This window comes from Lingula anatina, chromosome 9 (genome assembly GCF_051362555.1).
Source record: "Lingula anatina isolate TDL-2025a chromosome 9, LinAna3.0, whole genome shotgun sequence".
Taxonomy (NCBI): Eukaryota; Metazoa; Brachiopoda; class Lingulata; order Lingulida; family Lingulidae; genus Lingula; species Lingula anatina.
In genome coordinates, this window is record NC_141775.1 from 17,855,226 (window position 1) to 17,881,992 (window position 26,767).

A 26,767-nucleotide genomic window follows, 5' to 3' on the forward strand; every position below is an offset into this window, starting at 1 on the left:
GAAAAACTCCCCGTTCGCTGTGTTTCTGCAGAGCTGATGGGCAGATCTCCCAGAAACTCGCAAATTCACGCGGAGTGAAGAAGATGTCAGCTAGTTTTCACTCGAGAGCTGGCGCATTCATCACATTAAGTAATAACAACCGCACAGCTCAGAGAAATCACCCGAATCAAGAGTTTAACAATGGGGTGGTTCTCAGCGTCGAGCCTTTGCGGGACAATCAGCTGTTTGAAGTGAAAATTGACCGCAAGGTACGTCACTGAATTATTCACCGATATTTGTTATGATTTCACGCTGTGATTTTAACACCCGGTGAGAACGGAGAAAATGAAAGTTGTGGAATGTTGGAGATTTCATTTTGTAATTTGGCACATTTTACTATTATTTAACTGAACACGAGCGGGAATTTCTATTCAGAAAATAGGAAGATTTATACTTGATTATATACAACTTAATTTATTGATTTTTTTCTAGTTTCTTTTCTCGACGTGACTTCGCTTGTTTATGAGCAATGTTATATCTTAACTACACACAAGACAAAAAGTTCTAGTCTTTGATTATTCAGAATCTCATTATTCTCCTCTCAACATAGGTTTTTGGCAATTTTTTAATCTTTGTTTACACAAGAAAACTTATCCACTTTATTATTTTATAATATATAGCTAATCTTGGAGGAACTCCAGTCGAAATATCTTACTGGGAAAGAACATTTGATTAATCTGCAAATGATGGGAATAATGAAACAACATTAAAAGTTATATGGTAGAGATTTAAAGTTTGTTTGTTGACACGAATTCAGTATTGTATCAGAATTAATAGTAAAATGACATCTGTTTTTCCTTTAAGGTGAATTCATGGAGTGGATCTATAGAAATTGGAGTCACTGCCTCGGACCCGAACCATCTCAATTTCCCGACAAGTGCCACTGGGTTCCGTGAAAATACGTGGGTGATGTCTGGGAGTTCTATTCTGAAGGACGGTCACTCTCTAATAGAGGAGTATGGAATTGATCTGGACACGCTGGATGAGGGAGATAAGGTATGGTCATGACTTCTAACTGATAATAGTGATTAATAATAATAATAATAATGATAATAATAATATTTATCTACAGATTTTTTAATAATGTTGCTAACAGACAGACAAAAAAAAATTAGTAAATACCTTGATAGGGATATAATGTTATTATTATTTTATGTAATAGTGATGATAGTGGTGATTAAATTGTCTATAGAGTATTCCATAAAATCTGATTTTAAATGATGTTGACACTAAAATGTAATTGGTTACAGTGAAATATATAAGTTTCTTGAAAATGTTATTAAATTGACATTATCTAAGGGGGGGAGATTTTGGAAATAAGTCAACAGCTTCATAGTTTATGTACTCGGTTATCTACACCCACTGGATGCCCTTGTGGTTAAAGTGTCCGTCTCCAAAACGGGAGGACATGGGTTCGACCCTATCCTGGGACATACCAGTAATTTATAAATGGTACCTGCTGTCATCTCACTTGAAATTCAGCACTTAGGGGTTGAAGCATGGGTAGAATTCCTGGTCAGACAGAGGAAGATATTTGTTCTTTTGCTAGCTTTCAGCACCTCATACGGCATACTGGGCTGTATGCTCCTCAGAGAGGCCAGAGCGTCAATACCAGATTGTATCAGGGCCCATAAAATGACCAGGCATCTGTAAACTGTGCTGAGCCGCATCTGTAGTAGCGTAATTTACTTTTTACTTTACTGTAATGTTTTAGAATGTCACAATTTATGTATCCATTGACCTTTATTTTCACGTCAGGTTGGAGTGATGAAGACATCAAATGGAGAACTCCATTTCTTTGTTAATGGTCAGGATCAAGGCGAAGCCGTCAGTAACCTTCCCAACAAGGTCTATGCCGTCATTGACCTCTACGGCAAGTGTGCTCAGGTCTCTGTGTTAGACAGTGACAGTAATAGGGAGACAGGTAGGTGGTCAGTTGTGGTAATGGACCAAGGGAAAACACAATCATCTGTCCCTCTCTTAGTTCTTGAGGTACCCTCCTTCTCATTGACCCCTATAAAAGAGTTCAATCAAATGAAGGCCTTACTTGTTACAGTGAAATTCTCCCATCTACTGCGTTATATTTGGTAATCAAAGTGAAGCTAATAAAGTTCGTTACCCTTGTTTTCCCAACATCTAAATCGTAGATGTTTGCATTTCTTAACACCTTGTTATTGAAAAGTACTTAACTATAAAGTAGTAACTTTCATAGTTGAACATTTGTCTCAATTTAAAAAGAAATAATCAAAATACAAGTGCATGATAAGTCTTGTGCAGGCCACTGTCTGTTGTAAAGTGATGAGAAGTCAATTGTTACTCTGAGATAGAAAGGAGAGAATTTGAAAATTGATTGGTTTCATTGGTAAGCTTGTCTTGGGACTACGTTGATTAGCTTGTCTTGGGACCACTGATTATTTTAAGTGCAAATTAGCACCCAGCTGTGTACTATTTTTGTCTTTCAGAATTGAATTAGACTTTCTTTCCCTTTCTTGCCGTGTGCATCTTCGTGAGTGGTGGGGAAATAAACTGCACTTTGTCTTTGACACATTTGTGTTTATGTCCTGTATATGTGCTTTAACTGCATGTAACTTTCAATTAAAAAGGATGGTCCTCAAAATCAGATTGAACTTGGTCTTTAGGAAGTTTTAATGGTATAGAATAAGGCAGATAAAAGTATTGATCATATGGGAACTGATTGATGCATGCAGCTGAAATCACACTTTCATACTGAATTGAAGCCAAATGTGATATTCTACTTAGTTTAGGAAATTATAAATATTCAGTTGTTTTTTGACAAATTGGTCATTCTTATATTTAAATACATAATTTAGCCAGGACTTTTCAGCTGAACTACAAATGTATTTGAACAACAGGTTTAGTGATCAATTTAGTACATATCAAAATTTATATGTGTTTTTATGTTGCTTACTTTCAGCATTCAGCAATGAGATAGCTCAGACAAGTGGTGCTAGCAACGCAGACAACTCAAATCAGATCGCCCATTCCAATGAGAGGTTACTTTTCCACGAACGCTGTGGAAGCCTCGTTAAGTTGACCAATAACAGAAGGACAGCGGAAAGGAGGCGCCCTCTGGATGAGTTCAACAACGGGGTTGTCATGACGAACAGGCCGTTAAAAGATGATGAATTGTTTGAGGTACGTTATGTTTGCAATTGGTTGTGATTAAGGCACGGAGACTTTGTTCAAAGTGTAGTGCCTCTATCACTTTCCTGCTGTACCTTTGTCCCTGCTAGAGGGTCATTCCTGAATGGTAGAAATTATGAAGTTTCCCTTCCTAAGGATTTACTTTTTTACCATCATTACAAACTATTTTACAAGTTTTACATAATAAGGTGTTTTGAAAGTATTTGGATTTAAGGCTCTTAATAATAATAATAATAATAATAATAATAATAATAAATTCCATAGATCCGTATAGAGCGTCTGGTAGACAAGTGGTCTGGTTCCATTGAAGTTGGCATCACCACCCACAACCCCGTCACACTGGACTACCCTGCCACTATGACCAATATGAGATCAGGTAGGTGACCCATATATATATATATATATATATATATATATATACCATGACAACCTACAACCCCATCACACTGGACTACCCTGCCACCATGACCAATATGAGATCAGGTAAGTTACCCATATATATACCATGACAACCTACAACCCCGTCACACTGGACTACCCTGCCACTATGACCAATATGAGATCAGGTAGGTTACCCATATATATACCATGACAACCTACAACCCCGTCACACTGGACTACCCTGCCACTATGACCAATATGAGATCAGGTAAGTTACCCATATATATATACCATGACAACCTACAACCCCGTCACACTGGACTACCCTGCTACCATGACCAATATGAGATCAGGTAAGTTACCCATATATATATATATACCATGACAACCTACAACCCCGTCACACTGGACTACCCTGCCACCATGACCAATATGAGATCAGGTAAGTTACCCATATATATACCATGACAACCTACAACCCCCTCACACTGGACTACCCTGCCACCATGACCAATATGAGATCAGGTAAATTACCCATATATATACCATGACAACCTACAACCCCGTCACACTGGACTACCCTGCCACCATGACCAATATGAGATCAGGTAAGTTACCCATATATATACCATGACAACCTACAACCCCGTCACACTGGACTACCCTGCCACCATGACCAATATGAGATCAGGTAGGTTACCCATATATATATATACCATGACAACCTACAACCCCGTCACACTGGACTACCCCGCCACCATGACCAATATGAGATCAGGTAAGTTACCCATATATATACCATGACAACCTACAACCCCGTCACACTGGACTACCCTGCCACCATGACCAATATGAGATCAGGTAAGTTACCCATATATATACCATGACAACCTACAACCCCGTCACACTGGACTACCCTGCCACCATGACCAATATGAGATCAGGTAGGTTACCCATATATATATATATACCATGACAACCTACAACCCCGTCACACTGGACTACCCCGCCACCATGACCAATATGAGATCAGGTAAGTTACCCATATATACCATGACAACCTACAACCCCGTCACACTGGACTACCCTGCCACCATGACCAATATGAGATCAGGTAGGTTACCCATATATATATATACCATGACAACCTACAACCCCGTCACACTGGACTACCCCGCCACCATGACCAATATGAGATCAGGTAAGTTACCCATATATATACCATGACAACCTACAACCCCCTCACACTGGACTACCCTGCCACCATGACCAATATGAGATCAGGTAAATTACCCATATATATACCATGACAACCTACAACCCCGTCACACTGGACTACCCTGCCACCATGACCAATATGAGATCAGGTAAGTTACCCATATATATACCATGACAACCTACAACCCCGTCACACTGGACTACCCTGCCACCATGACCAATATGAGATCAGGTAGGTTACCCATATATATATATACCATGACAACCTACAACCCCGTCACACTAGACTACCCCGCCACCATGACCAATATGAGATCAGGTAAGTTACCCATATATATACCATGACAACCTACAACCCCGTCACACTGGACTACCCTGCCACCATGACCAATATGAGATCAGGTAAGTTACCCATATATATACCATGACAACCTACAACCCCGTCACACTGGACTACCCTGCCACCATGACCAATATGAGATCAGGTAGGTTACCCATATATATATATATACCATGACAACCTACAACCCCGTCACACTGGACTACCCCGCCACCATGACCAATATGAGATCAGGTAGGTTACCCATATATATATATATATATATATATATATATATATATATATATATATATATATATATATATATATATATATACCATGACAACCTACAACCCCGTCACACTGGACTACCCTGCCACCATGACCAATATGAGATCAGGTAAGTTACCCATATATACCATGACAACCTACAACCCCGTCACACTGGACTACCCTGCCACTATGACCAATATGAGATCAGGTAAGTTACCCATATATATATACCATGACAACCTACAACCCCGTCACACTGGACTACCCTGCTACCATGACCAATATGAGATCAGGTAAGTTACCCATATATATATATACCATGACAACCTACAACCCCGTCACACTGGACTACCCTGCCACCATGACCAATATGAGATCAGGTAAGTTACCCATATATATACCATGACAACCTACAACCCCCTCACACTGGACTACCCTGCCACCATGACCAATATGAGATCAGGTAAATTACCCATATATATACCATGACAACCTACAACCCCGTCACACTGGACTACCCTGCCACCATGACCAATATGAGATCAGGTAAGTTACCCATATATATACCATGACAACCTACAACCCCGTCACACTGGACTACCCTGCCACCATGACCAATATGAGATCAGGTAGGTTACCCATATATATATATACCATGACAACCTACAACCCCGTCACACTGGACTACCCCGCCACCATGACCAATATGAGATCAGGTAAGTTACCCATATATATACCATGACAACCTACAACCCCGTCACACTGGACTACCCTGCCACCATGACCAATATGAGATCAGGTAAGTTACCCATATATATACCATGACAACCTACAACCCCGTCACACTGGACTACCCTGCCACCATGACCAATATGAGATCAGGTAGGTTACCCATATATATATATACCATGACAACCTACAACCCCGTCACACTGGACTACCCCGCCACCATGACCAATATGAGATCAGGTAGGTTACCCATATATATATATATATATATATATATATATATATATATATATATATATATATATATATATATATATATATATATATATATACCATGACAACCTACAACCCCGTCACACTGGACTACCCTGCCACCATGACCAATATGAGATCAGGTAAGTTACCCATATATACCATGACAACCTACAACCCCGTCACACTGGACTACCCTGCCACTATGACCAATATGAGATCAGGTAAGTTACCCATATATATATACCATGACAACCTACAACCCCGTCACACTGGACTACCCTGCTACCATGACCAATATGAGATCAGGTAAGTTACCCATATATATATATACCATGACAACCTACAACCCCGTCACACTGGACTACCCTGCCACCATGACCAATATGAGATCAGGTAAGTTACCCATATATATACCATGACAACCTACAACCCCCTCACACTGGACTACCCTGCCACCATGACCAATATGAGATCAGGTAAATTACCCATATATATACCATGACAACCTACAACCCCGTCACACTGGACTACCCTGCCACCATGACCAATATGAGATCAGGTAAGTTACCCATATATATACCATGACAACCTACAACCCCGTCACACTGGACTACCCTGCCACCATGACCAATATGAGATCAGGTAGGTTACCCATATATATATATACCATGACAACCTACAACCCCGTCACACTGGACTACCCCGCCACCATGACCAATATGAGATCAGGTAAGTTACCCATATATATACCATGACAACCTACAACCCCGTCACACTGGACTACCCTGCCACCATGACCAATATGAGATCAGGTAAGTTACCCATATATATACCATGACAACCTACAACCCCGTCACACTGGACTACCCTGCCACCATGACCAATATGAGATCAGGTAGGTTACCCATATATATATATACCATGACAACCTACAACCCCGTCACACTGGACTACCCCGCCACCATGACCAATATGAGATCAGGTAGGTTACCCATATATATATATACCATGACAACCTACAACCCCGTCACACTGGACTACCCTGCCACCATGACCAATATGAGATCAGGTAAGTTACCCATATATACCATGACAACCTACAACCCCGTCACACTGGACTACCCTGCCACCATGACCAATATGAGATCAGGTAGGTTACCCATATATATATATATATATATATACCATGACAACCTACAACCCCGTCACACTGGACTACCCTGCCACCATGACCAATATGAGATCAGGTAGGTTACCCATATATATATATACCATGACAACCTACAACCCCGTCACACTGGACTACCCTGCCACCATGACCAATATGAGATCAGGTAACTTACCCATATATACCATGACAACCTACAACCCCGTCACACTGGACTACCCTGCCACCATGACCAATATGAGATCAGGTAGGTTACCCATATATATATATATATATATATATATACCATGACAACCTACAACCCCGTCACACTGGACTACCCTGCCACCATGACCAATATGAGATCAGGTAGGTTACCCATATATATATATATATATATATATATATATATATATATATATATATATATATATATATATACCATGACAACCTACAACCCCGTCACACTGGACTACCCTGCCACCATGACCAATATGAGATCAGGTAGGTTACCCATATATATACCATGACAACCTACAACCCCGTCACACTGGACTACCCTGCTACCATGACCAATATGAGATCAGGTAGGTTCTGTTCACTTCTGATTAGTCTTGGTTATACTGAAAAAAAATTAACTGTTCTGGGGCAGAGACAGTGGCCATTAACTATAAATTTTGATGACCAAATTTTACTGGTTTCAGTTTTACTGGTATTGGGAATGGACTGTGGTATTGTTGCAGTTTATAATATAATATACTACAGCTGCCCACATTGGCTGTTTTATGTATATTGTGTTATATATTTGACAAGTGATGCAAGGTCATATTTTAAAATCCTGTACCCCCTTTTTGATTAAAACAAAAAAAAAAAAAATGCAAAATGAAGGATGTGCCGGTTCTGTGGCATTCACACATATAACTACCAGTCATACATCTGTTGTTTATATTTTGTGAGAGAGGCAGGACAAAGTATTAAAATTTTGTGCTTACCTCCCCCCTCCCACTCAGGGAAAATCCTGGATTCACCAACATTCATACAGTTACTAGTACACAACTAGCACACTATATTTTTGCTACCATTCCCAGACCCTATCATACTATATGTGGATTAATCTATCTCCTAGAGGATACTCACAAAATTGCAATCAACTTAATAAGCGACTTAGATGTCTGTCACACCTACTGAAGCTGTCGGGGGGGGGGGGGGTATTAATCATTTAGCAGCTTCAGTAGGTATGCCAGACATCTAAGCCAATTTAGGGAGGAACCCCGTGGAGATGGACTGATCCTGTTAGATTGTTCTAGGGAAGGGAACCCAGTCTTTGTTTCACATTAATCTTACCTGTAGGTATGATGTGATGTTTTATCTCCTGTCAGGTACTATTATGATGAGTGGGTGTGGCATACTGACCAATGGGAAGGGAACCAGGAGAGAGTATGGTGACTATAACTTGGACGAACTAAGGGTAAGAACATGATGTGTGTGTGGGGGGGGGGGGGGTGTGGCATACTTACCAATGGGAAGGGAACAAGGAGAGAGTATGGTGACTATAACTTGGATGAACTAAGGGTAAGAACATGATGTGTGTGTGTGTGTGGGGGGGGGGGGGCATACTGACCAATGGCAAGGGAACCAGGAGAGAGTATGGTGACTATAACCTGGATGAACTAAGGGTAAGAACATGATGTGTGTGTGTGTGTGTGTGTGGGGGGGGGGGGGGGTGGTGGCATACTGACCAATGGCAAGGGAACAAGGAGAGAGTATGGCGACTATAACTTGGATGAACTAAGGGTAAGAACATGATGTGTGTGTGTGTGTGTGGGGGGGGGGGGGGGGGGGGGGAGAGAGAGAGAGTGAGGGTGTGGCATACTGACCAATGGGAAGGGAACCAGGAGAGAGTATGGTGACTATAACCTGGATGAACTAAGGGTAAGGATATAATATGTGTGTGTATGAGAGAGAGAGAGAGAATTATTCATATAAACTTTTTTTATTAAAAAGATCACTATAAATTGATTATTAATGCATTTTACAAACCACCTAGTCAAACAAATATTAATTAAATTTTGATTCCTAGATTGGGAATATTACATGAAATAAAGTTATAGTGTGCCTGAGACCATGTAAAAGCATGATAAAAAATTTAACAATCACTATAGATATCTTATTTTCTACATAAGAAAAGTCATTTCAACTAGCTAAAAGTTTTTTGGTTACCGTGCCTACCAGGTAGAAAACACTGGTATCTTAAGATATGGTTTTCTGTTTTATCACAATACAAGAGATGTTTTTTTTTTTTTTTTTTTTTTTTTTTTTGTCTCTCTTCAGGAAGGAGACAGGATAGGTCTGATAAAGAAATCCAATGGCTGTCTCCACTACTATATCAATGGTGTAGACCAAGGTGTGGCTGCCACCAAGACAGCACAGATGGTCTGGGGTGTGGTGGATCTGTATGGGATGGCTGTCAAGGTAAGGGAAGCTTACTCAGTGATGGGATTGTATATTTATTAATTAATTAATTTATTTATTTATTTATTGCGATGAAAATCTAAATGAATGAAATAGACGGAGTGTTAACAATTCTAAGGGAAATGTGCAATTTTGAGTAATAAGAGAAATCAGACATAATTGAAATCCAACAAACAAAGGCACTGCAGTACTGCCTTGTCAGTTCATATCAAACTTGGACTAATTGTGTTGAATTAACAATCTTATAATGATCATGTGCAGGTGACCATCCTGGATCCTGAGGAGTGTCCATCTGAGCCAGCTGCTCTAAACCGATCACTGACCCATATCTTCCGCACCATGAGAGACTCTATGACTAGTGCATATGACACTGACGGTAAGATGTCTGCAGAGTATTGTTATTATTATTATTATTATTATTATTATTATTATTATTATTACTACTAATGACAGATGAGAATGAAGACTTTGTCATTTGTATCAAGCAATATACCTTGTTTTATTGTCTGTTATACTGATGTGTACTTCTTTTTCTAGTTAGATGGGACTGAGACCTTTATGTTCAGTAAGTTATAGGCCAGTGTTTGGTTAATATGAGGTTGTTATATGTGAGATCTACTTCAGTTCCTTGTATGTACATAATTTGTATGTATGTAATGATGACCTTGTATGTAATTTGTCTGTGTTTTTCAGAAGAAACCAGGGAAGAAGTTGAGAAGCTACTGTTTCATCCACGGTGTGGTTCACATGCTTCAATTATAAATTGGCAGAGGACAGCATCAAGGCCTAAGTATGTCTGTTAGATGTATTCAAATACATAGAAATCTTACTTTTAGTGACAGCTTTGAGAAATATTGGTGTTACTGATACTAATGTTTGAATGTGTATCATTATAAGCTTAAAAACAAAACGTAAACTTAAATTCACACACAATTTTCTAAAACTATTTCCTCAAATCTCTGTTGTCTCTTAGTGCTATGGAGGACTTTAATCACGGTGTCTGCATCACGAACCGCTTTCTGCGCCCAGGAGAGACTTTCGAAGTGCAGATTGACAAGATGGTGGAGAAGTGGGCGGGGTCTATCGAGATTGGCGTCACTACCCACAGTGCAACTGACCTGGACTTTCCTTCCACGATGACAAATGTTCGCTCTGGGACGTGGATGATGACGGGGAACGGAGTGATGCACAACGGGACCACTGTCATTGATGAGTATGGACAAAACTTGGACAGATTAAAGGTAAATGATATATGTGGTCAATAAAGGCGTATTCCCAGAGCTTTTAGATCAAGCTATCCCCGCGGGGAGTCTCACTAGATTACTGTCAGATAATCCGGCTTAAATGTCCTTCCTGCCTACTACAAGCTGTAAGGGGGTAATTAACTTTCGTGCCCGCCCGGCTGACAGCTATTTAGCGTGAACCCCCAGGGAGTTAGGTGGATCTAAAGTAGATCGATCTAATCTCTGGGAATGGGGTCTAAGAGGTTGCTCAGAGTGAGAAACGTACAACTCTGATGCTGGAACTGGTATTAACGACTCACCATCAACTGGTATTAATGACTCACCAATGTTGTGGTCTCAACCTCAGACCTGTCACTAGGAAAGAACCCTAGTGAAAGATAGCGAATGAGACTGCAACATTGGTGAGTTACTAATATAAGTTCCAGAGATAAAAATACTCGCTCTTCTATTCTGATGACATTTCTGCTGACCCACTATTAGGTTATTTTAATATTTGAACAATACAAATATGTATGGTCTTTGTTAGTTTCTATTGGATTTATAATGAATAAAGAAAAGCAAATGAAACTTAAAAAATGGATGGATCACTAAGAAAATAAAAAAAAAATATTACTTAATTAATGAATGAATGTATAAATAAATGAATGAGAAATTGATTCATTAATTTGCTATGGTGAATTGATTAGGTTGGTGATCGTCTTGGAGTGGTCAGAAAGCCAGACGGGACCCTCCATTTCTACGTCAACGGTATTGACCAGGGTTCAGCGGCCACTAGTGTCCCTCCTAATGTCTACGGGGTCATTGATCTCTATGGTCAGGCTGCTCAGGCCACAATAGTGGACTCTACAGGTACGACTCCACTGGATACTTGGGAGTAGAATTGTAGGGGAGATTGTTTATTAGTACCACCAGCGTGTATGCTGGCGGTACTCATGGTTTTAGTCCCGACCCGTCTCGTCCGGCCCCGCCGGCTCCGTTGGCTCCGCGTACTGGCGCCGGATACAAGTCACCGTTACCGCTTCTCCTCCTAGACCGCAAGGACCCCTGTCCCCATCTCTTGGATTTAGGTCACATATAACCTCAACTTGAACCCCCAGGTTTTTTTGTCTCAGTCGCTGCATTGACCTGGGCGTGACGCTCCTTGAAATGCACCCTTGTCAAAATTTTTGAAAATTCAATGCCAATTATCTACCCTACGGAAGGAATTATGGGAAAATTTTCTACAGACAGCTTTCCAAAAGTCATATGTGTAGATTTCAAATATGCCCTTGGATTTGACCTTTGACCTTTATTTCAAGGTCAAACGGGCCAAAATTTAAAAAAAAATGAAATTTTTTAAGAAAAAAAATATTATTTGCCCTGTTATTCAGACACCACACAGACTTAACCAATAATATTATTGGAAAGTGTTACCCTTCAGGTCATCTTTCATCTCCATGAATTTGGGGTCAATCGGTGCATTTTCTTGGGAGTAGCGGCCATAAGATGCCAAAACTGAAAACTGTCTCTAATTCGGGAACCGTTAATGCTAGAGACCCATTCTTTTTTGCATTTTGTAGAGCATGTAAAGCCCAACACTGGAGGTGGTCTCCGTTTTTTTGTATTCCAAACGGTTTTCGTGTTATGCTGTATTAAAAAGTACTTTGTGGTGGCACATTATTGTAACTCAGAATTGTAACATTTAGTCCCTTATATCTCCAAAACTGGCCGAGATAGGTCAATAGTTATTATTTAAGTTGAATAGGAAGTCATTTACTTGCAATCTAGATGTGAGCTTGAAATTGACCTTTGACCTACTTTTCACCATGAACTGAACTTTGCAAATTATTGTTCCCTTTTATCTCCAAAACTGGCAGAGATAGGTCAATAGTTACTATTGAACTTGAATAGGAAGTCACATACTGGCAATTTAACAGTGACCTTAAAATTGACCTTTGACCTACTTTTCACCATGAATTGAACTTTGCCAATTTTCGTTCCCTTTAATCCCCAAAACTGACAGAGATAGGTCCATAGTCACTATTGAACTTGAATAGGAAGTCATATACTGACAATTTACTATGACCTTAAATTTGACCTTTGACCTACTTTTTACCATGAACTGAACTTTGCAAATTTTTGTTCCCTTTTATCTCCAAAACTGGCAAAGATACACCCATAGTAACTATTGAATTTGAATAGAAAGTCATTAGAAGCAATTTATTTTGACCTTAAAATTGACCTTTAACCTACTTTTCACCATGAACTGAACTTTGAAAATATTTGTTCCCTTTTATCTCCAAAACTGGCAGAGATAGGTCCATAGTTACCATTGAACTTGAATAGGAAGTCATATACTGGCAATCTAAGTGGGACCTTGAAATTGACCTTTGACCTACTTTTCATCATGAATTGAACTTTGCAGATTTTCTTTCCCTTTTATCTCCAAAACTGGCAGAGATAGGTCCATAGTTACTATTGAACTTAAATAGGAAGTCATATACTGGCAATTTACTGTGACCTTAAAATTGACCTTTGACCGTCTTTTTACTATGAACTGAACTTAGCAAATTTTCGTTCACCTTTATCTTCAAAACTGACAGAGATAGGTCCATAGTTACTATTGAACTTGAATAGGAAGTACACTAGCAATCTGTGACCTTGAAATTGACCTTTGACCTACTTTTTATGATGAACTGCTTTTTGCATGTTTTCTGGCCTTTAAATCTGCAAAATTGGCAAAGAAATGCCCATGGTTGCTATTGAACTTGAATAGAAATTCATATACTATGATATTGAAATTGACCTTTGACCTACTTTTTCACCATGAACTGAGCTTTGCATATTTTCTTGCCTCTCATATCTTTAAATCTAGCAGAGATGTCCCCATTGTTTCCCCTAGGTTTTATCTTTTGTCAGCATATATGCACCATTGACAACGTATTTCAAGGAAAACCAATAGGCCTTTTGTCTAGAGAATACAGGAGTGATCAAGGGTATGAAAATGCAAGTCAATTCAAAAATCTGCTTGATTGTATCATTTTTAGTCATATTTTTTTGCATATTTTGAGAACTCTTGTTGATTGCATCTTATAGAGCTTGTCAAACACCAGACTGGTGATGGTGTCCCTTTTAGGAGGGGGAGGGGTCCATACGAATGCGCTTACTCCAGCTGGTGGTACAATATCCGGAGGCGGTATCGCCTCTCTGATCCTCTAGTTTATAAATGTTTGGCTTCATTTTATTTATTTATTTGTTTAAATTATTTTTAGTTTCTGTAGCAGTTGATGAAATTAAAACTGCCAAATAATGAGAACATGAATTTATTAGAAATTCAGTTATGCTTTACATAGAGAATAAAATAGTCATACACGACATTTTGTTTCACCATTTTAGTAGCATTTAAAATATTTCACTGTGTAGGATTCAATTTTCCTTTTATTAGTATTCTTTTCTTTATTGTCAGATCCTGTGCCCACCTCAATGCTGATATCAAGTGATCTCTCTGTGGACTCTGATGAATTAGGGTTCCATCATATTCACGGGAAAAATGCCTGCATCTTGCCAGGAGGGCGTACTGCCACGCGACCAAACGCACGCGGGGAGTTCAACGACGCCATTATAATGAGCAATCGCCCGCTGAGAGATAACGAGATGTTTGAAATAGTGATTGAGAAGATGGTGGATAGATGGTCAGGGTCTATAGAAGCAGGTTAGTGGTCCTCTGGTTTTCTTTAGAATTTGAACTGTTCATATATATTTACATTATACTATACATTTTAATGTCTTAATATCTTAACTGTGGATAGATGGTCAGGGTCTATAGAAGCAGGTTTGTGGTCCTCTGGTTTTCTTTTAAATTTTAACTGTTCATATATATTTACATTATACTATACATTTTAATGTCTTAATATCTTAACTGCCTATTTATTCATTAACTTTATTCATCTTAAGCTGTTTATTGTACCTGTAAAGTCTACTAAACATTTTATATGTATTTTAGAAAATAAAAATTATTATTATTATTATTATTTAACAGGACTTTCTATTTTGAACATATATAACCAGAAAGACTTCTCAGTTACACTTTAATTAAATCCTATATGCGTGTTTATTTTCAAACCTCTTGTATGTTTATGCATACAAATTGAGGTCAGATTTTTCAGCAACAAAGTTGGCTGAATTTTTCTGTGTCCATCTCAAATGCACAGCTGTTTTATTGATTTCAAGGAGTATGATATCAATATAGTATTTTATATGCCTAAATGTTCAGCCATGATGACATATGTGCAATGCAAGCACACACACTCATACAAACACATGCACACAATTTGGAACTTTTCAACTTTCATAACAAATTTTATATATTTCCTGTCTCATTATTTTGTTGCTGTAGGAGTCACACTGATAAGACCACATGAAATAGATCTCCCCAGTACTATGACAGATATAGACTACGACACTTGGATGCTGAGGTGAGAGGGCCAAATTAATGAGTAAAGTACTCAAATAGTGCAGACCTCTACCAAGACATATAAAGATACATTAATTGATAAACTGATCACCACCAAAATATAATCATTTTGTCCTTGACCCATTTTTTACGCAGCCTGAAAATCTCATCACAATCTGTCCATAACTTATTGCAGAATATTGCTTGTTATGCATGTGTAGGCAGACCCCAGTTACAAAAAGTCACCTTAAAAACTATCAATTTCTTGGTTCTTAAATTGATATAAAATTGTCACTGAAATGAAGAGGGACAGACTTCTTAAAAAAGTAATCAAGGAAAGACTGAACATTTATTTTGTATTTATCCTCAGTGGCTCCTCTATCATGCAAGATGGTTCAACTATACGCAATAGCTACAGCTGTGACCTTGACCTCCTGGGCGTTGGCGCCCGTATCGGAATGATGAGGACCAGCGAAGGTGACCTGCACTTCTTTGTGGATGGGGAGGATATGGGCGTGGCCTGCAGTGGGTTGCCTAGCGGTGAGTGGTCACAAGATTCGTGCTGGCCAATCACAGTGCACTTAGTCTATTAGGAATAAGATTGACATGTTATTTGCTGGGATGCTTTCCATAAAACAGTGTCTGTTACAATCATTATCATATGATATCACTTTTAGAAATTCATATCAAAAAGGAATACAAACAGTATATAAAAAATTAAGAAAAACATTGACAACTAAAATTAGATTATGATTAATACCTTAAAATGATTTTTATTTTAGTGTTTTCATTTTCATGAATTATATGAGTTTTCAATAACTTAAAAGATTAAAATATTTAAATTTTGAATTTGAATGTTCAAGATATGATATCTCATGAAGAGAAGCATTGGTCATATATATATATATATATATATATATATATTACCATGGGTCACATATTTCAGGTGTGTATGCTGTAGTAGACCTGTATGGTCAGTGTGCCCAGGTGTCCATATGTAATGGTCAGACAACCAGATTTCATGCCATAGATAACCACTCTAGTCTGGAGTATATAGACCAGTCACTGAGCACGCCTGTCAGTGTGGGTGAGGCTCGCTCTCTCTCTCTCTCTCTCTCTCTCTCTCTCTCATGCACACACACTCATTGATTGCAGACTGTGTAGGTACAAGATATGCTGTGGGGTGGAGGGGGCTGTTACTAGTTGCTTTGAAAAAAAAAAAACAATTAATATTGTCATCCTCTTCCCTACATTCCCAAGTAACACATATAATCTTCTATATTATACATTTTTATATTATATTTACAAAATGATTTGTGTGTGTGTGTGTGTGTGTATATGTGTGTATGTGTGTGTATGTGTGCATATTTATATGTGTTTTTCCCTTTCCATATTCCAGAGGTCAGTCACAGATTCAGTGTTTGCTGCGGTAAGAATGTAGCAATGAAGAACAACGGTACCACCGCCTGTCGCACCAAGGGCTTCAATGAGGGTTTGGTCTTCAGCAGCGAACCATTGAGGAATAACGAACTCTTTGAGGTCAGGAGATTAGAAAATGGAAGAAATTAGTAATTAAGAAGGGGAGAATTAGTTTTTGTTAATCATTATCAAATAAAATGGCAGTGCAGATCCACAATTTATTTGTGGTTGTGTGTTTTCTGATCACAATGAATTACCAAATTCCCCTTTCTGTACACCCTAACTTATCTTATTTGTTTTGGATAGGCCTTACCATTCCTGTTAGCTGCTGAAAAAGATTACTGAGCTCAGGGGCGGATTCAGAGATATTTTCTGACAGTCTTCCAAATTATCTTTGTTGATCCATCCTCCATTTTGACTGTCTTTTGACAGGAAAAAAATTAGATACCTGTCAATGTAAACTTTAAAATATGACTGTCTTCCAGAAGGCGGCCTCAATAATCTGCCCCTGTACTGGGATGAGAACTTACATTGTGAAGATTTAAATTTTGAAGATCTACAATCAATGAATTATATATAAAAGCATTTTTAATATACTTGTCTCAAACTGTGCCATTTATATACTAATCATTAGCTCAGAAAAGAGGAGTTAGCGCCTCTTCCTCTAGTCTCTATATCCATGGCCTTGGCTGCTACTTTTGCATTTGGAGAAATTTGTTGAAATATATATGTATTATTTGTAGGTCAGGGTGGACCAGTTAGCCAAGCAATGGTCAGGGTCACTCCACATTGGTCTGACCACCATGGCCATCTCAGACACCACCCCCACCTCCCACCTGACCCCTCGCGCCACTGACCTCAGGTCAAAGGCCAAGGTCACCTGGGTCGTCTGCGGGTCAGAGGTCAAGAAGAATGGCGTGACGGTCAAGGAGAACTATGCTCCATCTTTGGAGAGACTTGAGGTATTGAGTCTTTCTTCACTGCTTCAAACATAGGAGAAGTAGTATAACACATCCAAATTGGATGTAGGGAGTGTAAAATGAGTGAATCATTTCAAATGGTTCATTGAACTAAATTCTATAACAAATTTTGAAAAAAATGTCTACAGGTAAACAATATGATTTATTGGCTATTTGAAGTACTAATCATATTTGAAGGTACTTTATTTATTCACAGAATGGTAAAATTAGCATCGTTTTATAATTATAAATACAATCAGTTTTAAAATGAAAGTAATTGAAAATCACACAAATTTATACTTTGGTGATAAGTATCTACAGGTAATGTGTAAAGATTTAAAATGATCTGTGATTTAATTTTCATATTTATTTTACCCTCTTATTACAGAACCACTAAGTCATAATACTTGTTACATAAAGTAACATTTTTTTCAATTTCTTTCATTGTCAATGCAAGATGTGATCAGTTTGTAGGAATAAATCTACATTAATTTGCTTTCTTTGTTTTCAGATAGGCGACACTGTAGGCATTAAGCGCTCAGCAGATGCTACGATGCACGTTTACGTGAATGGTGAAGATTTAGGGGTTGCGGCTAGTAACATTCCAAAGGTATAGAATACAAAGATGCAGTGGCTGTAATAGCTTTCTTAAACAATAGCAGAACTGAGATATTTACAGACTTTCAGGCTCTCTTTTTTTTATCGTAACTGTGAGTGAATAGATGAGCTGATGCTGTATTACTCAAGATTATGCACAAACTTTTACTGGAATAAATGTTTCTGACAAGTTTCCAATATTTATTAATGATGAGTTCCCAAATATAGTTATAACAAGTTTAATTAAAAATAAAGTATTTGGATTGGAATTGTTTTGAAATGTTAAGCTTATGTTTCTGTATTATTCAAAGTAGAAGACAAATATGTGAAAAGTATAAAAGAAATCTTATATTTATTATATTTTCAGAATGTGTTTGCCATCATTGACCTGTATGGGATGGCGGAGACAGTGACGGTGACCAGCAGTGCATTCCCAGATATATTAACTAGTCCCACGGGACCGCCATCAATGAGGTCTGAAAGCAGCGACTCTTTAGAGGTAGGTCTAAAGGTAGAGCTATGTGGATTCATAGAATTGTTGAATACATTGATCTTCCTTCTCTCTCTCTCTCCTCCATCTCTCTCTTCCTCTCTCTCTCTCTCTCTCTCTCTCTCTCTCATATCATCCCCAACATTTTTCAGAAGGAAACGGACCAGGATACAGCTGAAGGAGTCAATCTCCATTTCCATGGTAACCATGGCAAGAACATCAACCTTAGCAACAAGAACATGACTGCCTCACGTACTGCCAGCTACAACCAAGGCATTGTTATCACCCAGAGACCATTGCCCAGGAATCATATATTCCAGGTAACTGGAGTTGATTGCTAATCATGCATAAACTCTAATCTAAATCCTGATGTTACTAACATGGTTCAGAGTGTTCTGAATAATAAATATATTTGCATTTTTTTTAATGTTTTTTTTTCATTAATTGACAGTAAGGGTGACAATTTTTCAACATATAGCAAGATAGAATGAATTAACACGGCTTAGTAATCTCTTACTTAAAGAATTTAAACTATTTATGATACTATACAAAAAAATAAATAAATAAAGAAGGAAAGGGGCACATTTATAACTCAATTCATTTATGGGTTTAAAACCAAAAATAAGTTTCAAAACTATTCATTTTTCATGAAGTTTAAGGCTATCACCACATTATTTTGTTGTTGATGATATTTGTCTGTAAAACTATCACTTCTCAGATTCGCCTAGAGAAGTTAAACCCTCGCTGGACGTCCTCTGTCATGATTGGGGTGACGGGGACCCCAGCAGACAAACAAACATTCCCATCTAGTGCCATCAGTGTGAAGAAGATGACATGGATAATACAAGGGACGTCAGTTTTCCAAAATGGCGTGAAGGTAAAGCATATACAGATGACCTTGACCTTTCATAAACTTTGAATGAACCGAGCTTTTGTTTGTAACTTACAAAATCGTTATATTTTAAATGGGATTATTAAAAATTGTCACTATTATTAATTTTACAATGTACATATAATCATGATAATTACAACAATACCCCATTGGAATTTTTTTAATATATTATGTCTGTAAATGTATCAGCACTTATGCCTAGTTGGCAAAACCATCCTAAGAGCCTATAATCTTTCCATACACTCACATCTTCCAAACTCTGACACCTTGTCACATGTCAAGTATTTGTTCATTTTCAGGTCAAAGAGAAGTACGGCTGTGACCTGGACGCTGCTGCCACTGGTCATGTGATAGGTGTCATGGTGGACTCGGACAGCGTCCTGCATCTCTATGTGGACGGTGTAGACCAGGGTCCAGCGGCTCGGGACATTCCAAAACAGTGTTATGGCATTGTGGATTTATATGGTCAATGTGAGGAGGTAGGGACAGTGTGGTGATGGGGTCAGTTTTAGGGCATTATTTTAAAGAAGCTCTGAACATTCCAAAACAAAGTTATGGCCTTGTTGATTTATATGGACTATGTGTAGTAAAGGTAAAGGGGTGGTCACTTCTACCTGATCATTTTTTACTAATGCTAATAGCCCTGAACAGTGACATAAAACTTTGTTGAGATTCCTTCCAGCCCCCGCCCCCAACCACCCCCCCCCCAAAAAAAAAAAAAAAAAAAAAAAAAGAGGGGGGTCCAAAGGTTTTTTATTGTCACAGCATCAGATTGCTAAAAGGGAATTTTTTTATTGAGATTAGTTTTTGAGATAAACTTTGATTGGTTAACCTTGAATATTACAATTCATATGTTTGTGCATAATATTAACAGTTCAGGTAACCATAGTGACAGAAGCTGTTACCATGGTGAATGTCGGGGTATATTTATCAATTCTCAACATTTCATGACAGAGTAAAAAAAGTGTTCTCACATGATATTAGTTTTGGTTGATAGACCTTGAATGTTTATTTACCCATTTAGGTAACCATAGAGATAGAGGCTGTTACCATGGTGAACATGGGGGTACATTTTTTAATTCACAACATTTCATGAAAGAGTAAAAAAAAATTGCATGATATTCATTTGAATTTATAAACCTTGAATGTATATTTACCCATTTAGGTAACCATAGTGACAGAAGCTGATCTCCATGAGGAAGTTGTTACGGCAGACAGAGAAAAAGCTGACATAGAAGATGGTGAGATACAGTTACATTTCATTGATATAAGTATTCAGTGCAATTTGAACATGACATGAAATTACAGTCACATTTAGTAAATTTGTTTGAAATAGCATAATTTTAAGTATAATTTTTTTCAATTTTCAGACAAATTTGAAAACTTTCATGGTCATTAGTCTCCAATGCAACATGTTTTGTGTTTGACCAAAATTATATGTAAACTGTGCTAAAGTAAGTGTAAAAATCAACTTGTGACATACAGTATTTCAGTGATGAGTACTTCACATTTATTAATTTATAATATACATAGATGTCTCACTTCACAGTTTATATATATATATATATATATATATATATATATATATATATATATATATATATATATATATATATATATATATTGTCCAATTTAGGAATGAAAGAAAATATTTGCCAAAGTCCCCCACCAGAAGTAAACACAAAAATTAGGAACTGTGAATATCAAAATACATGTGCCCGGCTGAAGATAATACTGGGTTTGCCAGGTACGTGCTTTGCAGTTCTTAATGCTGCTGCTAGGACAGTTATTTCTCTTTTATTATAAATTATAATTATTATTTTTATTTATAATTATGAATATTTCAACCTAATATATGTATACAAATATGTTCTTTATAATTTAGATGGCTACATAAGCTATATATTTATATGTTCTTTATAATCCAGATGGTTACTTTAGCCCTGAACATAACATGTGTTACTGCGAGACTTGCCACAAGATACGCGGAGATGAATCGTACTACAAACGTGGTGACCCACCCAAAGACTACGCTGTGCCATTTGGTTGGTGCCGTTTTGCCTTAAAGTAAGACGGGTGTTATAATGAAATGTTCATTGCTGAACTAAATGAGATTTGACTAAATTTGAAGAAGAGTAACAGTGAGTGAAGATGTATGAAACATTAAAAGCAGCAAGGCATTAGGAATAGCAGTTGTAAAAAACTGCCTCAACTTAAATACATTCCATTGGTTAATAACGGAAGATTGTCATTAACCCCATGAAAATCAATTTCTTATTTGGCCAAATGAACAGTTATCCCCATAAGTTAGCTTATTTCTGACCTATCCAGAAAAGTGCACAAATAGATGACGTCACATTTTATAGAAAGAAAAAAGTAATTACCAGTAAGATAGTCTATTATAAATTCAATTCTTCATATAGTCCCCTTTAGTGTCTTATACATGTGATATCATCAGTGTATTTACCTGCTATAAACAAACATGATAAAGATTTGACGGAAGCCTCAATATTTCCATTCTATCCCAGGGTTCCTCATCGCGCCCAGGTGCTGAATGTGTTTGAGAAGTGGCACATAGCATTTCATGGGACGAGGTTTGACTGTGTTCGCAGGATTCTAGATTGCGGGGATCTTCTCATGCCAGGTAGGTGTTACTAAGGCTTCGTTCACATGGAAAGTCTATTTTCTAAAAATTATTTTCTATTCGTGGTATATCTTGTGATCACAGTCTGTACCCTGAATATCCTGCAGCGTAATTACTGGCAGCGCGAGCCAGTTACTTCCAAAGCTGCGGGATTTTCAGGGCACAGACCGTGATCATAAGATACCACGAATAGAAAATAGATTTTTAGAAAATAGACTTTCCATGTGAACGAAGCCTAAGTGATTATCATGTCTAAAGATGTATAGTCTTGTTAAGGTGCATTACCATTTGCTATTAATGTAGTTTTTTTTCTGTTAGTATATTGTAAATTGATTTTACACAATGTTTTTATAATTCCAAAAAAGTGCCCTTTTGGCAAGTGTTAGTCTTAACTTAATTACTTACACTCAAAATACATCTTTGCAGTAAGACATGAAATTAATTCTCATCCATGCAAAATGCCCATAAATAAGTTGAAGAACTTAACTGCCTTCGGCCCAAACCAAAAGATGTCTTTCTTCAATTTCAGTCAGATAAGATAAAAAAATTGACAGGCAACCCTCACACACACACACACCTAATGAATCTTATGCCAATACACCTCTTACTTCTGACTTCACTCAAGTGTGTGAGAGAACAGAACACTTCCACAGTGACTCAGCTTTATACCAAGTAAACTTTATTATATATATTCACAATGGTGAACTGGTTGTATTATCTATTATAACAATGGTGAACTGGTTGTATTATATATTATAACAATGGTGAACTGGTTGTATTATATATTATAACAATGGTGAACTGGTTGTATTATATATTATAACAATGGTGAACTGGTTGTATTATATATTATAACAATGGTGAACTGGTTGTATTATATATTATAACAATGGTGAACTGGTTGTATTATATATTATCACAATGGTGAACTGGTTGTATTATATATTATAACAATGGTGAACTGGTTGTTTTCTCTGCCACAGGAGATCTTGCCATGGGTGGACACCAGCTGGCGACACAGCCAGGACATTTTAACGAGAACAAGAAACCAGACGGGTTTGACATCAAGCAGATATTCCTGTCTCCAACTATAAGATACTCTGGGTGCCAAACCTATGCCCCAAAGTGCCAGTAAGTAGTATAGAAAGTAGTGCAGACCTGCTTTGTAATTGGGTGACACCTTTTGTGTATAATTTAAATTTGGTGTTGGTGTTTGTAATATTTTATAGAAATTGACAAGATAATTTATTTTGTGCATTGTTATTTTCTTTTTGCCTGTACATTTGACAGCTTTGCTCCCTTGATTTTTTTTTTTTTTTAATTTATCAGCATTTTTGATGTGTCCTGTGTCATACAAGTTTGTCTGCATTGCAGTGTAGCTTTTAGTAAAGTAATATATAAATGCAATTCTTTTATCATCTCCTATATCGTACTGGTTTAACCTGAGATAGGAGGGCCCTTTTAATAGACAAGTAAGCATACTTTACGCTAATTAGATAATTAAAAGTGCCACTGTGTAGTGTGTCATCAAAATATGCATGTATTTATTTTTTTTAATATATTTATTTATATTTTTCCAATACTTTATCAGATTTAGAGACCCGAAGACAAAGAAGCTTCTCAGCGCCAGGGTAGCATTCCAAGTTCACGTGAAACCCGGCTCTTACAAGGTGGCGCCACAAACAATAGGAGCTAATGAACAGATTGATCCCAAGCTAAGTAATAATGAACTTGAGTGGTCGACGAAGGAGAGAGGATCTATTGTGCTTTACGGACTTCTGATCAAGGTGGAGCAGTGACAGTGGCTCCATCTATTGTATTAATACAATACTCATTTCAAGCATTAGTTAAGTTGAGGGTGTTTGTTAGGGGCAGAAGGGTTCTTGAGACTCTCGTTCTTATAGAACAAGCATGATTCAGGCTGGCCATAGAAAGTATTACTTTAGATGAAATTAAATTATGGAATTTTTCCCCACTCTAAGCAGTAGCATTTTAATACTTGCATACAATTCTTTGGGTTGAGAAGGTCAGTTTGGTCCTTCAAGACATAATGTTTGTCTTAGCCACTGCTTTGTTTAATATAGAATGGGAGATATCATTTCAAACTTCAGGGCTTTGGAAGCCTATTAGTATTGATGGAAGTATTTAATATAAAACAGCATTGGTATTTATAATCACCCACTTAAATCAGGGGCAGGTTCCACAAAATATCTTATGCCCAAAAATTGGTCTAAGTGCTAGGCCAAAAGTTTGGTCTAGTTCTGTTCAAGCTTAATCCAAAGTAGTTCACATAAGTAGATTTTGTTCTGTTCTAATTATATCCTTCATTTCATAGAATAACATTTTAAGATGGCTATCATTGATTTATTTTATAAAATTTCAGGTAGTTTGAAATTTTGGTTTCCAAATTTACACCAGTTTTGGGTTGAAGTTGTCTTGTGCAGCAGGTGCAATGGACGCTGTGTGCCAGATGTAGGAACTAGAAGATTATTAGGATATTTATTGATGGTGCTATATAGATAATAAAATGGTGAAAACATTTTATTTGAGGTTTTGCTGGGGGTGGGGTCTTGGGGATGACAAAATGATTGCAAACTGCCTCTTTCTAATCACTCAAATGAAGATATATTTATTATATTACATTGTACACTTGGTTGACAGATTTTTTTATTTTTGTCTTGTTTCAATTTTTTTTTATTTGTCCCAGAATAATTTCCGATCATCTAGATGTGTACAATCAAAAATTTTGGTTTGATGGTCCAGAATTTGGAATAAAAAAATAGGGCAACAAATTAGAGCCATGTGATGAGGATTCTGGGATAAGGCATTGTGGGATAGCTGCATCCGCCAAGGAAGTTATGATGTTTACCTTTGTAAGGCTAGTGAAACTACTGTCAATCATGGCCTAATTGTGTAAAATGTTTGTGAAATTGTGTCCAAACTCTGTGTATTAACTTATTGAATCATTTGACACTGTGGCAATTCGTAAGCGCTTCATTCATGTATATTGTGAAATCGATGTCAATTCTCATTATTACAGTGACAGACGCATGCATTCTTTGGTAAGCTGAGATCAATATGAAAGAGACAAAGAAAAACAGCACATTCTGTTTGCTGTTTGCAATATTTCAATCATTCTTTCACCTTTGGGTTCAAAGGTACCTGAAGGCAGATGTCTTATGGCATCAAGTTAACAGATATGATGCGAGGTTCAAGTTAAAAAGGAACCGCAGGGCGACTATGTGCTTGTAGTGCAAGAATTTAAAGATGCCAAATTTGTAGAATTGTGACATTTGTAGAATTACGAATATTTCAGTACACTTTGTTGTTGTAACTCTGTACAAATGTCTCTCTCTGTTTATAAAATAAAATGTTTCCAGTTGTTTCCTTGCACATGTTTTACGTTTAACCGAACCTGTTATTGTATGTTTGTTGGTACAATATATCAGATCGAGTTAAGCCCACATGGTATTAGAATAAAACATTAATAGTCATTTTAAAAAATACAATCTCCCGCTGAGAACGTTCATATCGTGTGATTCGATCATCATTCTCACAGAAAACTGGGGGAGTAATGTTGGCATCAATAATTCGTCCAACGCTCATATTAAATCGAATAACACAATCATACTTGGATATAAGGCGCTCTTGATCACACCATTCTTCCAGTGTATTAACATACCAGGAAGTACAGTGAAATATGTCCTTATAAATGAGTAAGTACATACATAATAAATAGCAATCCTGTTGAAGTTCTTGAAATGACGGGTAAACTCGTCTTCACTGAAAATGGAATTAAAGCCCCTCGAAGACCAAATAATGGTGAAGGGGTGAACTTGACCTTGCAGACCACTTTCCAGCAGTTTCAAAAAAAGGGGGGGGGTCTATTTCTGAAAAAGTGGACGTTTTACCAAGAAACCTATGTGTACTTGGGTACAAGTTTACCATGCAGAGGGGACCTTTTCCCGACAAAAAGGGGCTTCTCTCGAACCCACCAAACAGCCCTGGCCACGGGCCTGCTTTGTTATAATTTACAGAGGTCCAAAGGTTACTGTACGCTGACCTTCATTTCCCACATTTAGCTAGAGGTAT

General features: G+C 37.6%; 1 protein-coding gene across 1 annotated transcript; it reads left to right on the forward strand.

The window, feature by feature from the left end:
- The first annotated feature begins 44 nt into the window (after positions 1–44).
- On the forward strand, positions 45–26,066 carry LOC106179761 (neuralized-like protein 4). Its single transcript, XM_086995071.1, has 28 exons — positions 45–248; positions 844–1,035; positions 1,798–1,963; positions 2,975–3,195; positions 3,469–3,580; positions 8,906–8,994; positions 9,858–9,998; positions 10,260–10,374; positions 10,692–10,788; positions 10,972–11,239; positions 11,929–12,091; positions 14,688–14,933; positions 15,618–15,696; positions 16,045–16,214; positions 16,621–16,761; positions 17,074–17,213; positions 17,837–18,055; positions 18,564–18,662; positions 19,017–19,148; positions 19,292–19,459; positions 19,858–20,016; positions 20,331–20,510; positions 21,197–21,272; positions 21,668–21,778; positions 21,960–22,098; positions 22,560–22,675; positions 23,659–23,806; positions 24,267–26,066. The coding sequence occupies exons 1-28, from the start codon at positions 84–86 to the stop codon at positions 24,472–24,474; spliced, it is 4,260 nt and encodes a 1,419-aa protein (XP_086851197.1). The 5' UTR covers positions 45–83; the 3' UTR covers positions 24,475–26,066.
- The last annotated feature ends 701 nt before the right edge of the window (positions 26,067–26,767 follow it).

What these genes read in the sequence shown, in the direction of transcription:
- LOC106179761 (XM_086995071.1), top strand. Translation starts at nt 84, where the DNA reads ATGTCAGCTAGTTTTCACTCGAGAGCTGGCGCATTCATCACATTAAGT. An exon ending in CTGCAGTGGGTTGCCTAGCG is followed by an intron (nt 16,215 to 16,620) that starts GTGAGTGGTCAC and finishes CACATATTTCAG; the next exon opens with GTGTGTATGCTGTAGTAGAC. An exon ending in AAAGCAGCGACTCTTTAGAG is followed by an intron (nt 19,149 to 19,291) that starts GTAGGTCTAAAG and finishes AACATTTTTCAG; the next exon opens with AAGGAAACGGACCAGGATAC.